The sequence below is a fragment of the Dendrobium catenatum genome, unplaced genomic scaffold (genome assembly GCF_001605985.2).
Source record: "Dendrobium catenatum unplaced genomic scaffold, ASM160598v2 fragScaff_scaffold_723, whole genome shotgun sequence".
NCBI lineage: Eukaryota > Viridiplantae > Streptophyta > Magnoliopsida > Asparagales > Orchidaceae > Dendrobium > Dendrobium catenatum.
In genome coordinates, this window is record NW_021319185.1 from 100,690 (window position 1) to 116,962 (window position 16,273).

At 33.5% G+C, this 16,273-nt stretch overlaps 2 protein-coding genes across 2 annotated transcripts; both read left to right on the forward strand.

Annotated features, from left to right (window-relative positions):
- The first annotated feature begins 3,108 nt into the window (after positions 1-3,108).
- On the forward strand, positions 3,109-6,006 carry LOC110098093 (large ribosomal RNA subunit accumulation protein YCED homolog 2, chloroplastic). Its single transcript, XM_020824805.2, has 7 exons — positions 3,109-3,345; positions 3,449-3,640; positions 3,969-4,058; positions 4,615-4,698; positions 5,060-5,140; positions 5,228-5,273; positions 5,487-6,006. The coding sequence occupies exons 1-7, from the start codon at positions 3,178-3,180 to the stop codon at positions 5,552-5,554; spliced, it is 729 nt and encodes a 242-aa protein (XP_020680464.1). The 5' UTR covers positions 3,109-3,177; the 3' UTR covers positions 5,555-6,006.
- Positions 6,007-12,812: 6,806 nt separating this feature from the next.
- LOC110098090 (protein STRICTOSIDINE SYNTHASE-LIKE 13) lies at positions 12,813-15,179 on the forward strand. The gene is made up of 4 exons (XM_020824801.2): positions 12,813-13,189; positions 13,983-14,267; positions 14,389-14,556; positions 14,743-15,179. Exons 1-4 carry the CDS (start codon positions 12,813-12,815, stop codon positions 15,149-15,151), a joined length of 1,239 nt encoding a protein of 412 aa, XP_020680460.1. The 3' UTR covers positions 15,152-15,179.
- The last annotated feature ends 1,094 nt before the right edge of the window (positions 15,180-16,273 follow it).

Sequence of the window (16,273 nt, forward strand, 5' to 3'; positions counted from 1 at the left end):
CTTCAAAAAGCTGATTTTTTTAGTGCAGTTCGTCTGTATGAACTGGATTTAGTACTGGACGAACTAAAGAAATTTGTGAAGAAATCTGTCATTTTTGTCAGTACGAACCTGGAGCAGTCGGGACGATCCGTTAGGACGAAAATTGTCCAGAGAGAAAATCGTCCTTACGATAATTGATTTCGTCCGTACGAAATTTGTCCAGAGAGCAAATCGTACCGGGACGAATTTTGGATCGTCCGGGACGATCAGTGTTAATAAATATCGGATTCGAGATATTTTTATTCATTTCGAAGAGAGAGAAGGAGAAGGCAAGAGAGAGAAGAGAAGAAGGAGAGAAGAAAAGCTTGTTTTTTGGAGCTCGCGGAGCGCTTTTCGTCCGACGACGCTGTTAGAAGATTTGTTTATCTCGCAGTAAGGAATCCGAATCCTATTTCTGTTTTCGAAGATTTCGAGTTTTGATATTTCTGTGCTCAGATTTGTGTTTTCGTTACCGATAAACGCGCCGCATTTTGTATTGAACGAAACCTTTCCAACCGCATATACTTTGTATGTTGTAAATGTGATTAATTCTGCAACGTTTTAAGTATTTTTTCCGAAAGATTTCGTCCAGTCCCGTTTTGATTCTGGCGGAGTTTTATTTTGTACTGCAAAGTTTTTTAAAATAAAAATCGATTTTCTGAATTGGTTTGTGCAGTAGATAGATTAGTTTTACAATGTTGCTGTGCACGTTCCTTGTATTAATTTGGTGATCTGTAATTTTTGGAGATTTTTTGTGTAATTAGCGTAGACTGCCGTTACACTCTGAACCCGATTTTTCGGTATAATTTCCTGATTTGTTGTGAGATGATAGACTTTGCAGTTGAATATGCATATTGAAATGTTGATCTGATGCTGTTATATTGCGCCTTAGAATTGACTCTTTATTGATTTATTGCATATGACTATTGATTGAGTTGATTGTTACTGAAAGACAAGAATGGGAACCATGAGTTCGGACGCTTGGTATTGGAGATTGGAATATGGACCTGTACATGATGGTGGGCCGACGGGATTTCCTTTAAATCATAGATCAGTGGATCATGGGATATAACGATTGGGAGTTATATAGGAGTTTTAATACGCCGACGGGCGGCCGCGGGCAAAAAAGATGACGACTCTTATTAATGGAACCAACGTATAGAATATCTACACAGCATAGGGATTCTACAAAAGCAACATAGCCATCGTTGTGCTTGTCTAGTAAGACCATTGAATATTACATCGTAATGGATTTCCTGATGTGCATGAATTAACGGATTTACCTGTATTGGTACGGATTCCATTGATTTCATTGATTGATCATCGAGCATTTATTGAGCTATTGATATTGACATTGATATGGACATGAACAGCATATCTTTATGACATTGTTTAATAGACTCATTGAACTTGGCATTGATTTATCGTATTGCTTTTCCGATTGATTTTACCGACTTGATACTAGAGATTTGCTTTGATACGATAGATTGGTTCGATACAATTGATTTGACTGATCGAACGGATTTCTCTTGATCATTTCACGTACTGATTGATTGAGCTGGATTTATCGTTTTACCTGCTGTTGCAGTGACTGGTTTCATTGACTATGGATTTCCGCATTGCATAGACTCATTGACCATTGACTGATATTGATTTGATTGACTGACATGCATATTGATAGCATCGCCGTGCTTTGATTTCAGTTATAGGTATTAGGTGACCTGCTGGGCTTGTAAAGCTCATTAATGTGGTTGATATTTTCAGGTCAGGGCAAGGGAGCAGAAGATAGGAATGATCCGGATCTTCAGGTTTTTGTCTTTTGATTGATTTTGATTCTTTTGTACTCAGGATAGATTTCAGTACTGGTGATTGTAGTGTAGTTCCTGAGTATTGTACATGACCTTTTGAGATATGAATCGACTTGTATATTGATGTTTTAAATTTTATAGATGTTTGATAGACTGTTTAATTGAAGGTTTTAGATAACTCTGGTAAATTGTTTGAGTAATAGATTGACATTCTTTCCAAGTTAGATCTTGGGGCGTGACCCCCCCCCCCCCCCCCAATCCTATAAATCCACCCAATGCCAATCCCATTAACCTGCCCACCTTTGCTCAAACACTAATATCTACAGATCTCGTCTTCATTGTCTTTGTCAATATTACTCTTGACTCGAAGCATCTGTCCTATATTCATAGTCCTGATGGCTTAGCTTTTCATGGAGTGTAACTTTTTTTTCTTGACCATAAGGGTATATCAATATGAGCTATAGGAATTAATGAATGTGTAGATCAATATGAGTTAGCCTCATTATGAGTCTTAGGCTTATTAGGTGTTTAATATGTTATTAGAAGCCATTCTAGTCTATAAATACTCACGGAACATATTAGGGAAGAAATCAACTAATATGTAGAGCACTTTGAGTTTTTGGCTCAACATCCTTTCTTTCTCAAAATATCAACCATTGTACGTATCATATGTTGTCCATGCCCTTTCTCCCTAATTACCTGAAGTTGTAGGCAAGTTTTATCAATCATAAAATATTTGAGTTATTTACTTTATATTTGTAACATTTTATTAAATTAAAAAATCAATGGAAGTAGCATAAAATTTGTCAAATCAAACAATATCAATTGTTCATAAATGGTGGCATCACAATGACTTCTAACATCAGGAGACTTCTTGATTGTTTTATTGTTGCCTTCTTCTGAAGGTTTTGATTGAACGATTTTCACTGTGCTATGCTAAACAATACTTCTCTTAAACAATTTTTTATAGTTTGAATTATCAAATAAATACTACTAAAAGCATGAGCTAATCCCCTAATTATTTATATTTTTATGCAGCTTATTTATTTTTATTTTGCTGTTGAGCTCAATTTTCTTAGTTAATCCATTTTTTGTATGCTTTTGTAATGTAATTGAGTATTTGCTCTCAATTTTCCTTAATAAAAAAACTATTAACCCTATTTAGCCCAACCCGATCATTTTTTACGGGCCAAGCATGCCTAAAATCTTTCTGAGCCCGCCCAGTGCCTACCGACCAACGGAACATTGCACTAACTTCAACGAAGTGATGACCACAAATGTGGAGTATTATCAATCTTAAACCCTGAAGATAAGGCTCGACAGAGAGCTTGATCTCTCTACGGAAGAGATCATGGCAGCACTCCGCCACTTCATCTCTGAGCATTTCAATCATTCTCTTTACCTTCTACAAAACCCTAAGAAAATAGCCCAAAAAAGCCAGAAGCTTTCAGTATCAGTTTCTTTTCCCTCACATTTCAGAACCGAAGCTTCTTCCTCAAATAAACATTCTGTCTCTCAGGTCTATCGTCATCATCAACATCTTCTTCTTCTTCTTCTTACCTTAGAATCTGCGAGCATAGAGAGGACTAATTTGAATTATTTGGTTGTTTTCCAATGGGCAGCATACGAAGAGGAAATCTATGAAGTCTGGAAGAACGTCAAGGCGTTTGATCACTATCTCGACTTCCTGTGGGAAATGGCAAGGCCAATGGAACTGTGACTATCTCCTTTCTTTGAGAGAGCTTCAGCTTGCAGATTTAGCTGAGGAGGGAGATGACAATGCTGAGGTCCTTGTTAGCCTCTCTATTCAAAAGGTTGCGCTCTTTCTAGAATCATTGTAGATCCGTTTCCTTTTCTTTTTTTGGGTTCAAAAACAGAAAATTAAGTAAAGAGATAGTCTTCTAGATGAACTTTAATTGGCGTTTTTCACTTGTTTTGAATCAACTAGTTCTGTGAAACAAGAAACATTCAATGAAATCAATGACATTTTGTTACCAATAAACTTGTAAAAAATAAAAGAAAAACAAACAAAGCAATTCCAAGTGATCAGTTGAATTCCATTTCTACTTATTGCTTAAAAGTTTGAATTCATTCTCTTATTCCTTTCGGGACTGACCCTTGACACTGTGTGCTTCTTTCCAGCACACTGGTTTTGGATTTTCAGTGGACGGGCGGATCGTCACATCCATGAAAGGAAAATGCAGCTGTTGCTTCTCATCATACTATAGAGAGGTAGGTAATGCTTAGAAAGCCACAAAAAGAGAACTCTTTGATTCAAAATACTTCCAAAATCAAAGTTAATGGATAAAAAGAAGAAAGATCCTGTTATCAAGGAACATAGAAATTAATTTGTTGGCAGTTTTCTTTAGAAAACAAACCCTTCAATGTTCTTGGCATTTTTTAAAAGTATGAGAAAGAGAAGGGAATAAGAAGTACAAGAAGGTTTCCGTTATTAGCATTTGTTACAGAGAAATTAGTTTAATGATTCAAATTGCAACTTCGAGATCATGTTATTGGCAACCAAACCACTACAGATATGTCCTCTAATTCTGTCGAAGTAAGATTGTACTGAAATTTTCTGTTCTTCAAATAAGAGATTTTGTTTCAGAATAAATATTTTATCAGAGAAACAAATTCTAAAACCAAGAATGGATTACTATGTTCTCAATTCTGATTCTTCAACAGCAGTGAAGCTGTAAATTATATATTCAAGTAAAACTCAAAAAACCACTTATCTGAAATAGTTATTAACAGCTAACATTGTTGTGAAATAATGTGATGTTTGCAGATTGACACTACCTTTGATGTTTGGATTCTGCCTTCTAGCAAAGACAGTGAACATGAGCTGCCTCAAATTGGTGGAAGTGATCAAGCAAGCACTCGTCTCCATCTCCTTTTTTTCTTACATTTTGAGAAAATTTTGTTTCACCATCTTGATACAGTGTGTGCGGGTAGGAGTACAAATGCTCAAAGAAGATGACAGAGACTTAAAAGAGATGACATTTGATTAATAAAAGGCATTTATTAAAACTTAATGAAATTTTAAAAATGGTATTATCTTATATTTCTCTTTATGCATCCTCTAATTTTAAACAAAGAACTTTTGAGATTTTCTTTCTATCCTCATAAAAAACTGTATAAGAATATTCTAATATATGCATTTACGCAAATTATTTCTTTCTTGATTGTACTTACATATGCCCATCCTTATAAGAAATGATTTTCTTAAGCAGGTGATATATGTGAAACCAGGGTCAGAAGCTGATCTTGATTCAGTAGTGCAAGATACCATAAGGTTGATAGCATCAACAAAGGTAGCACCGCCCTCAATTCTAAAACCATTAGGATTCCTTGTTTAATAAGTTAAAATCATTGTTCTAATAAATGTATTATGTTTCCAGGACACCTGTTCAGAATCATGTGAGAAATCAGCAATTACATGGCAATGTATTTATTCAGGAACCTCTAAATGTTTGGTTAACGCATATTTCTATCAATTATTTAAGCTTCGCTTGAGACTGTTTTTTTACTGTTTCTTAAAGCATTTTTTAGTAAAAAATTTTAAAAAGCAGTAAAAAAATCGTCCCAAACGTAGCCTTAATCAAATGATTATTTTTTTTTTTTTCTTAGAAGAAATCTGAGTTTGACCTTTGCTCACAGGCACTGCTAAGAAGAGGACTTATGATCAGAGATGGTCGCAACTTCTAGAACTAAAGAATGCAATGTAATGTAGTAGGCATAAACCATGAAGGAGAATCTTCAGAAGATAAGTTCACATGATGTCCTTCTCGATTCATTTGATATGAATTCTTAACTTTTGGTTGAGTTCAAACCTTCTTTAGGAAAAAAATTATACATCTTGGGCTGCTGTATCGTTGTAACATAAGATCCAAAACAAACTTGGATGAAAGTGAGATAGAATTAGCTTAAGATCAATCATCTAAGAATATATTTAGTCTGTATCTGTCTTACTGTATTTCATATATTAGCCGACTGTAAATCGGCCTGAATGAAAGGAAAATGAAAAGAAATGGAGCAGAATTGTTCCTACCAAATAAGGTTAAGATCTGTAATAATTCAAATGAGAAAGTTTGTAATCTATATATTGTTTTACAATAGCTGTGTATATGTGTATGTAACTTAAAAAATGAAGGTTTACTTACAAATTTTGGTTGTCGAAGTTCAAGTTTTTTAGTAGTAGATGAAGCCACTAGTTTTTTATGTTATATGTATTTGGGAAAATCATGTTTTCTTTCATTGTTAATCATAGAAAATTCTTTTAAGTTTTGCCGAAGTCAATGTGAGTGTCATCACAACTGAGCTTTCTTCAACTTATTAATTCTCATAATTGCCCCTCTTTAGATGTTGGATTGACATTGGGTGGGACATAACAGAGCTAAGGAGGGCCAAGCCGATGGCTACAAGTGGTGTAAATCCAGAAGATATATGAAATAGTAACTTTAAATATCATGGCATATTCATGAAATAAAAAGACTGAGACAATGGTGTAAATGCTTTTTCAAGAATTTGATACAATCTTTTCGGACCATGTGTCCAAGGTAGTAACAATAGGATAAGGTTAAGCACTAAAAGGATAATGTCATGCTAGTTGTCATGCTAATATACCCCCTTGCACTTAAAATGAATGGTGGGGGAATGATAACTTATTTGGTCAAGATCTCATAGTTCTATTGTACCAAGTTATCGTGGTCCATATATATTCTACTTAGTCAGAGATAATTGGCCCAACCTAACCTGAAGGATTTTGTCGGCAACTATAGGTTGTTTCGTCCAAGGGTATCTTGTAGACTTGTGATAAATATTTGTCTAAGATAACAAATTCAAGTTGATCCTAGCTAATAAAAGGTTTTGTGCCCTACGAAGTATATCGTATGGTTTATTATCAAGGGTTTTAGCCATTAGAGAACATACGGGCTAAAGCCATGATCTTAATTTATTGGTTTATATATAAAGTAAACTAATCAGTCATAAGGCTTCGATCATAGTTATTTACCTGTTGTGTCATTTTGTGGCAAATTATTGATTAAATGACACATGACCTCCTTATTGAGATGAGTAAGTTTGAAAATGAATCGTAAAAACATTCGTTACAAGACATTATGTGAACGTAAAATAAAATATCTTTGTAGATTTCATGATTGAGTATTCATTCATTAACTCGTCTTGTCACTCTAGTCCTTTAAGGGATGAGAATTTGACTTGAAAAATAAAATTCTTGTTTATGTTGACCCGTGTTGTTCTCTCGAATTTTTGCGTTTCTGAGTTTAGCATATTTGTCGGAGTACATGCAGGTGTTTAATTTGAAAATAAGATATTGTTTAGCTTGCTTTTAACCTCACGCATCATTCTCAGACTTTTGTATTCGAGCATTAAATTTGTTCGTTGGAAGACATGCTGGTGTTTAATTTAAAAAGAGGATTTTATTTAGCTATAATAACAATAACCAATAAAATTTATAATAATGTAAACAAAACTTAAAATCTATAATAATAATAATAACCAATAAAAATTTTTCAAATTATTTTTAATAGATTGATATTGAAATTTGAAGAAATAATTATTCCATTCTTTCATCATCTACCATTTTGTGATATTTTTCATTTATATGTTTAAAATTATAGATTTGCGATATTTCAATAAATCTGTTTTATGTTTAGATATAATCTGCAGTTGTCTAAAAAGACTCCAAATCACGCTCTTATTTATTTTTCGATTGGTAGTTCTTTATGTGGATGCCTAGAAACTCTCTTTGAGTAAAACTTATTTCTAAGAAATATTTGTTATAATTTTTTAAATATTGTTGGTTTTTTAGAGATTCATATTATATATGAAAAATATATATTATATTAATTTACAAATAAAATTAATAATTTTCAAGTCCATTTTAATACAATTTATATCAATATATTATAATATAATTGTTTTTTTTTTTTTTTTTTGTTAATGTTGTTTCTGCCCTTTACACTTTGTTGTTCTAAATGATTCCAAATGTATTAAGTTTTGTAGCTCTTCATCTTTTGGGTTAGATATGTAAATTTTATAAATTTTTTTAAATTAATTGAAATCGAGCTCTCGCAATTTAAAAAATCAACTTTTTTATAATTATTGATTTTTTTTTTTAATATCATTATTGCAATGCTCTCACAGTCTCACTTTTACTTTTTTATATAATAAAGTCAATATATAATATATTAATAATAAAATAGGACGAAGCTCACCGGCAAATATGAGTAGGGTTAATGCTCTTTAATGATGACCCTTTTTCCTTATTTTTGAGAAATTAATATTTATGATGTCAATGATTTAATTAACATTTTAAAAATCATTTAATAATTAACTGTATACGTGAAATTGCATGAAAAATAATTGTAATTTTTCAGTGCATAGAATTATGTTTTGTTACTCTTTCTGTGAGTTGAAACAACTTATTTGACAGAAAAAGGATATTCCACCAACATTTTAAACTAATATATATATTTTTTGGGGGACATTTAGGTCAAATAAGATAAACAAAAACACATCACATAAACAAAATTAGAACTCAAGACCTCTTTGTTGGTAGTCAAAACTCCTAACCAATCAATAGATCATGGTGAGATGCGTACATTAAATTAATATTTATTCTTGTTTGTGCCAAGAAACCACTATTTAAAGAACAAGACAATTGCAAAGTGTCACGCCCCAAGATCTATATTGGAAGAATTGCATTTGTCTTTCATTTTAGTCATTTAACATGATCTTACAAATTTCTTATGAATAGTCGAAAGAATTATGCATGTTGTCCGGAGCCTTATATCATAAAATCCTTATTCTTTCCTAAAATTATATAAAACCACGTAATGAACACATAGTCCAACAAGTAATCAAAATCTAACAACTAAAATCAATGCAAGGTAAAAGAGAACAATATGTTGTAAATCATTTATCGGTTATATGTATCAATAAGCAGTTTATATCATATCTCAGTCAGTTTTGTTTCATTCTTCTATCATAAACTCTAATCAATCAATCTTTATCACTCATTTTCGCCGCCTCCAGATTTTGTCGATTGTAACATTTTTTTTCTTCATGTTATTTCTTATTAGACATTTTTGATGATGCACATATTAGATTTTTTTTGTTGATAAATTTTTCAAAATCAATTTGGATTCATGCCGGGTAGGTCTATTATGGAAGTTATACTTTTATTGAGAGGTTTGATGGAGAAATATAGAGAGAATAAGGAGGATCTACATATGATTTTTGTTGATTTAGAGAAAGCATATGATAAAGTTTAAAGAGGAGTGCTATTGAGAGTTCTTGCAAAAAAAAAAAATAGAGTTAATAGCGCTTATATTCAAATCATTAAAAATATGTATGCATGAGCTATTACTTGTGTTAAAACACAAGGAGGTTTGACAAAGTAATTTCTTATTTCGGTTGGATTACATCAAGGATAAGCCTTAAGTCCATATATTTTTACTTTAGTTGTAAATGTTCTCACTAGACATTTACAAAAGGTTCGGCGCAGTTACCGGCGTATGTTTTCTGCTGATGATATTCTTCTTGTTGATAAGACTAGAGATGGAGTTGAAGGTAAACTTGAATTATGGAGGTCAACTTTTGAGTCTAAAGGTTTTCCTTTAAGTTTGAGGGAGATTTTTCTACCGCACAACAAGACCGATGCAGTACAAAATATCCCCATCTATTGAATTCTACTGTTAATATCTCTATATATTCAGTTTTAGATCTACTCAAGCGAAAATCTTTATACAAATTATGTATGTATTAGCTATTACTTGTGTTAAAACATAAGGTGGTTTGACAAAGCAACTTCTTATTTCAATTAGATTACATCAATTTTAAGCCTTAAGTCCATATCTTTTTACTTTAGTCGTAAATGTTCTCACTAGACTTTTACAAAAGGTTCGGCACAGTTACCGGCGTATGTCTTTTGCTGATGATATTCTTCTTGTTGATAAGACTATAGATGGAGTTGAAGGTAAACTTGAATTATGGAGGTCAAGCTTAGAGTCTAAAGGTTTTCCCTTAAGTTTGAGGGAGATTTTTCTACCCGCACAACAAGCCCGATGCAGTACAAAATATCCCCATCTATTTCACCATCACTTGAATTCTACTTTTAATATCTCCATATATTTAATTTTCTCTTATCCGCCGGAGTATCCAACGACTAAAGGGTGCTAGAAACAAGTCATAGCTTTAATTACGGCGAACGTTATGGCGTTTTATCCATCAGTATTTCCGTCGGAAATGTATGTCGTAAATTCCGGCGTATATAACGCCGAAATAATCTGTTAAGAAACGACGTTTTGGCTAACACATTTTGCGCCGGTAATGCGTTGGAGAGTGCGCCAAAAAGGTTTCCGGCATCTTATAAACATCAAAAGACATTTTTCGATGCGCACCAAACCGGCGTACGAAATTCTGACGAAAAGGCGCTGCAAATCAAAGATTTCCGTCGTATTTTACGTATTACCGGCAGATACTTTCCGCCGGTAATACCAGGTTTTCCTGTAGTGTGAAAAGCCGTCGATTTTTTACAAAATTGTCAGAAATCTATCATTAACCGTCAGTAATGTCTGAATTTCCTGTAGTGTCACCCCCCTTTGAAACTCTCCTTCTTAATATAAAGCAGTTTTTTTCTTTTTTAAATTTCATTTTACTATATGATTATCATGGTAACACTCATAGATATTATATAACTTTGTGAGTTTCTTCTATCCTTCAAAATAGATTCTTTTGAATTCCCTTCAGATATCTTTGATCCCTCATGAATCACATTCATTCTATTTGGAGTAATTATCGATGTAACCAATAATTTGAAGCCAAAGAGTTTTTTAGGGAAGTATCATATACACATCTCAAATTAAGCCTAATTTATAGGAATTGTTTATGTCCTTTCTGAATATATATTGGACGTAGGGTAATTAAGCTTACATCTATGTCTTTGGGGTTGAGAGTTCAAATCTTTTAGTAGGTCTAAAATAGTTTTATTGCTGACTATTTTAGATGTCAATTTGCAAAAGGAAGGTTGTACTCCTTTTTAGAGTTGTATCCATTATCAACCATAATGATCTACAAAAATTATTTAAGATGTAGGAGTCTGTACTCGAGATAATTAAACTAAGTATTCAATGTAAAGGCGTACCAAAAGGAGAGGGGAGGGATGAATTGGGTGTCCAACTAGAACTTTAGATTTCTTTTGAAATCCTTACCAACTCAACACCTTTGAAATATAATTCAATATAAAAGATAATAAAAATAAAAAATAAGCACATAATGAAACATAACAATTTAATAATTGCATGTGCACACATTAGAAATGTGTACGTGCATTGTAGCATGAATTTATGTCAATATGAATGGATTAACACTACTACACAAGCTTTTGAATTATGTTTCAATTAAACATCAAGGCACAACAACAAATGCTAGCACAATAATGATGTGGGCAGTACAAATGGGTTTATATTTAAGAGAAATTAATTAACTTATTAAGCGAAAAATGATATTTACTCAACTAATTTAGTATAAAGAGCGCTAAACATTTATTTCACCACATAAACATAAGTACATAAGCTAATGAATTAATTGTGTAATAACTAGGCCAAGCTTCAAAGCAATAAGGATCATTGATATTTATGTGATTCACAAGTCAATGTTAGTGATGAATATAACTTTATGCGGACAATGGATGTTGCTTTATGTCTATGGAGAATTGGTAGCTATCATGTTCTACATACTTCAAAGGAATTTGACAATTTTGGTATGCTAAGTATACTTAGGAATTCTCCTCATACATCGATTACTCTAACGCCTTCTTAAAACTCATGCAATGGAAATTCAACCTTGTAAATTTTGTTAAGGTATTTGCTCAAACACAAAAGAAATAAAATTTTGTAAAAAAAAAACATTACAGCAAATTATGATTTTGGTTAGGATAGGAGCATGAATTCTTATCTTTCGTGAGAAGAAATATATTTTACATCCCAGAATGACTATAATTGAAGATACCATTATTTCTGATACAAAAGTTATATATCAATGAGAAATGCCCAACCTTTGAGTTTTGAACTGTGGATTCACTTAATTGAACATAACCAATTAAGCTTATGACAAAACCTAGGAATCGATCACTAATCCAATTGGAGTGCATCTACGGGATAGGCCTCAACAGAAAATTGTTGAGTAATTTTAGCAAGTGATCAAGTTCGATATGATAGGCAGATGATGACCACGACAACGACATTCAGCCCGACCAATCTAGCAAATTTTAAATATATCAAATTTGAGCTAAAAGGTGAATTCCAAATTCACAAATAAATTAATTGCATTTGAAATTCTCTCAATCAAATAATTGTATTTTTGAACTACATACATTTAAAACAGGGGCGGAACCAGCCTTTTATTTTAGGGGGGGGGGATTTTCATATAAATGAACAAAACTAAAATAAAAATAAAAACATAATTCAAAGCAAAATCTTGCATTGCATTATGATGGATAAATTGAAATTTATTATAAGCTTATTAATCTATTAAGTCTTATAAATGTATAAATTGAAATGCATGAAGACATAATTTGTTCGAAATTTTTGCATCTGTGTGAGGATGATTACGGGCTGTTAGGGTAAAAAGGGGGATAAAGTAAGAAACTTGGGGGTGCAAATAATTTAAATTCACCTCTTTTATTATTAATTTTAAAATGTATGCGGTAAAAATGCACCCAACAAAACGGCTCCTAAATTGAAATATTTTTATACTCATATATATCATATAATGACGGTTTGCATATTGATCATACATATATCGATATATATCATGAAAGAGTCATGAATCACCTACCTTTAAGCCGTCCAGTAACTCACGCGGCGCTCATGTCTGATGCCCACTTCAACTTCTGCCAAAACAATAAAACCCTTAATAACCCAAAGCCAGGAATAGTACTCTCTTCTCTTCAATTCCGCCATGGCAGAGAAGAAAAGCTTGCCTGTGTTTCAGGAAAATATATTACTCCAAAGCCCACGTATTCTCTTCTTTGCCATTCTCCTCGGCGTTCTCTTTCTTGATCCTTTCCACCTCGGCCCTCTCGCTGGCATAGATTACCGCCCAGTGAGTCACAGCATTGCTCCCTATAATGAGGTTATGGGGCGGTGGCCGGCTGACGGTGAGAACCGTTTGAGCTCCGGCAAGCTCGAGTTTTCGGGCCAGTTGTTTGGGCCCGAGTCGATCGAGTTCGACCCGTCGGGCCGGGGCCCATATGCTGGCTTAGCCGACGGTCGTGTTGTGCGGTGGATGGGTGAAGCTGTGGGGTGGGAGACCTTCGCTCTTGTTAGTCGAAATTGGTGAGTCATCTCTCTCTCTATATATCTTTCTTCTCTCTCTTTCTCTCTCTCTAATAAAAAATTATATTATAATAATTAAAAAACAAATTTAATAACTTTTAAATTTATTGAAATATAATTACATCAAAATATTTAACATATGATTTTTGTTCCTATATATGTGTGAGAATTTTGCCTAATACAAAGAAAATATTATGTGAAATAAATGATAGAAAATGATCATAGATGATTAACTTAGAACGTCATGATCTTATGATCTAAAGTTGATGGTAAAATTGGGAGGGGTTTAAGGTGATGTTGAGATGTGGGGAATAAGATTATTTCAAAATATTTTAGAACTTAGGCAATACCTACATTGAGATGTTGGGAGAGTTTGTGGGATTTAAATTAATAATCTTGGAGGATGCTAAGTGGAGGAAGAGTTGTGATATGCTAAAGAGGAATCATGAATAAAGTAAAAAAATATATAAATATAACTACTTAATATCACCAGGAAAATGCACACACTTAAAGCCACCAAACAACAAATAAATCTAGAGCGCTTTACTAGAACATTTCATTCCAAAAAATAAAAATTGTAGTTCATATCAGCTTATATTTATAGTCATTACAAGCCTATTGGCCAATCACTTTTTGAGAAAAAAAAAGAGAGAAAAAGGAGAGAAAGAAGGGGTTTGTGGATATAAAAGAAGAGTTCCAATGATATATTTTTAATGTCTCATATATATACTTTTTATATAGTTAATTAATGATATAATCAATAACTAATAAAGAACTTGTAGTGGTGATTAAGGAGTGAGAAGGTGTGTGCCAATGGAGTGAACTCAACGACTAAAAAGCAACACGCAAAGGAGGAGCAATGCGGCCGGCCATTGGGTCTGAGGTTCGATAAAAAAACCGGAGATCTGTACATAGCCGACGCCTATTACGGGTTGATGGCTGTTGGACCGGAGGGCGGTTTAGCCGTTTCTCTTGCTAACACAGTTGAGGGGAAGCCAATCCTCTTCGCTAATGATCTGGACATTCATAAAAATGGCTCTCTCTTCTTCACAGATACCAGTATGAGGTATACCAGAAGGTTAGTTCATGGGAAAATTAGGCTCTTTATAGTGTATTTAATTAATTAATTAACTCACTATCACTTTTTTCAGCTATAACTAACAAATTTTGATTTTTACTGCTGAAAATCTATGGTGCAGAAATCACTTCCTGATATTACTTGAAGGGGAGAATACGGGTAGGCTTCTTCGTTATGATCCCTTGAACATGACAACCCATGTTGTCTTAAATGGCTTAGCTTTCCCCAATGGCGTGCAACTATCAGCTGACCAAATGTTTCTTCTCTTCACAGAGACGACTAACTGCAGGCATTCTCTCTCTTTCTCTCTCTCTCTCTCTCTCCATCATTAAGTCTTACACATCAAATAAGTTCCATTCAAACCTGGCTACTTAAATATACAAACTTATAAAAGTAGTTGAACTCGAACTAATTATTTATCACCTTGAATACGATCAAACACAAACAACAAGCTAATTAGCCATGAATATTTCAGGGTTATGAGATTCTGGCTAGAAGGTCCAAAGAGTGGTCAACTTGAGGTATTCGCTAACCTGCCGGGCTTCCCTGACAACGTTAGAATGAACGATAAAGGACAATTCTGGGTGGCCATTGACTGCTGTAGAACTCGAAGCCAAGAGTTTCTCTCATGGAATCCATGGCTGAGAAGCATCTACTTCAAGCTTCCACTGAACCTCCACTTTCTGGCTCGGCGACTAGGAATGAAGATGTATACTGTGATCGCTCTATTTGATGAAAATAGCCAAGTCATAGAAGTGCTTGAAGACAGAGAAGGTCAAGTGATGAAGCTTGTAAGTGAAGTAAAGGAAGTGGAGGGGAAGCTTTGGATTGGAACTGTGGCGCATAATCACATTGCTACTCTTGTTTATAATAAAAATCCATAGTGGGTTTCTGCAAATGTGACTCATGATTGACGGAATTGCAAATGATTTTTTTTAGTCATTTAATTGATCATCAATGCCTAAAACATTTTTAATGTTTCAGAAATAGCAGTTATTATAGAAGTTTAAATTACTAATGGTAGCTCGTGATGCTAAATCTCTTTTCCAGCAGTTTCAAAACCGCTGCATAAGGACTATGCAACTACAATGCTCTTGTAACTGTTTCAAAATCACTACAAAAGCCTTCTATTATTAATAGGAAAGCCTTACTTTCAAGCTGTCATAAATTGTAATAGCTTACTAATCATGTGCATGTTAATTATGTGTCATTAATTGACAGATTAAGGCTTCGTTTGTGATGGCTTTCTTATTGCTTCTTTAAATAAGTTTTTAGTATAAAAATTTTAACTTTTGAACTAAAAAGTTGGTTTAAAAAGTAAAAGTAAAGCCGTCACAAATAAAGTCTAAGTTTGTTATTGTGACCACGCTAATGATGACGATTACAATAATGATTAAAGCTATTATCTTGCGTGCAAAAATCTAAAGGTCCGTAGTGATTAAAGAGGCAGTAAAACAGAAGGAGGATACTCTTTAATCCAAGCTGTATTGTCTTTTTTCAAAGTTGAAGCAGCATTGATTTTATCCCATTACAATCACTATAGGAAAACAGCTCATTTCCGACAGAATTTCCGGCGGAAGTAAATTCGTCACAAATTTCCGGCGGATTTTCCAGCGGATTTTTTTCAACGAATTTCCGACATAATTTTTGATTGGTTTTCCGACGAATAGCGGGTTTTCCTATAGTGAATGACAAAATTCTACTACAAAATTCTCAAGTAATTTATTAGTGTTTAAGGGAAAAAAACATGAAGGGTAAGTAAAAAAGTATACATATACGTGCGATTATATGAAACATAAGATAATTAGCTGGTACGTTTTATGCCTTCTGTGTATATCAGCGAATTAGTTGTATGTCTCATTAGAGTACTCCTTTAGTTTTTGGAGAACTTCATTGAGCTTGTTGTTGTATTGGAAAGAGAACTCGCCAGCTACTTTGCTTTTACATTTTGGGATGACAACAATGTCGAATATGCATGATTGGGGACTTTTTCTTAGACAATGCTA

Coding starts and splice junctions, on each gene's coding strand:
- LOC110098090 (XM_020824801.2), top strand. CDS start 12,813: ATGGCAGAGAAGAAAAGCTTGCCTGTGTTTCAGGAAAATATATTACTC. Junction 13,190..13,982: donor GCTCTTGTTAGTCGAAATTG/GTGAGTCATCTC, acceptor GTGGTGATTAAG/GAGTGAGAAGGTGTGTGCCA. Junction 14,268..14,388: donor AGTATGAGGTATACCAGAAG/GTTAGTTCATGG, acceptor TCTATGGTGCAG/AAATCACTTCCTGATATTAC.
- LOC110098093 (XM_020824805.2), top strand. CDS start 3,178: ATGGCAGCACTCCGCCACTTCATCTCTGAGCATTTCAATCATTCTCTT. Junction 3,346..3,448: donor ATAAACATTCTGTCTCTCAG/GTCTATCGTCAT, acceptor TCCAATGGGCAG/CATACGAAGAGGAAATCTAT. Junction 5,274..5,486: donor ATCAGCAATTACATGGCAAT/GTATTTATTCAG, acceptor CTTTGCTCACAG/GCACTGCTAAGAAGAGGACT.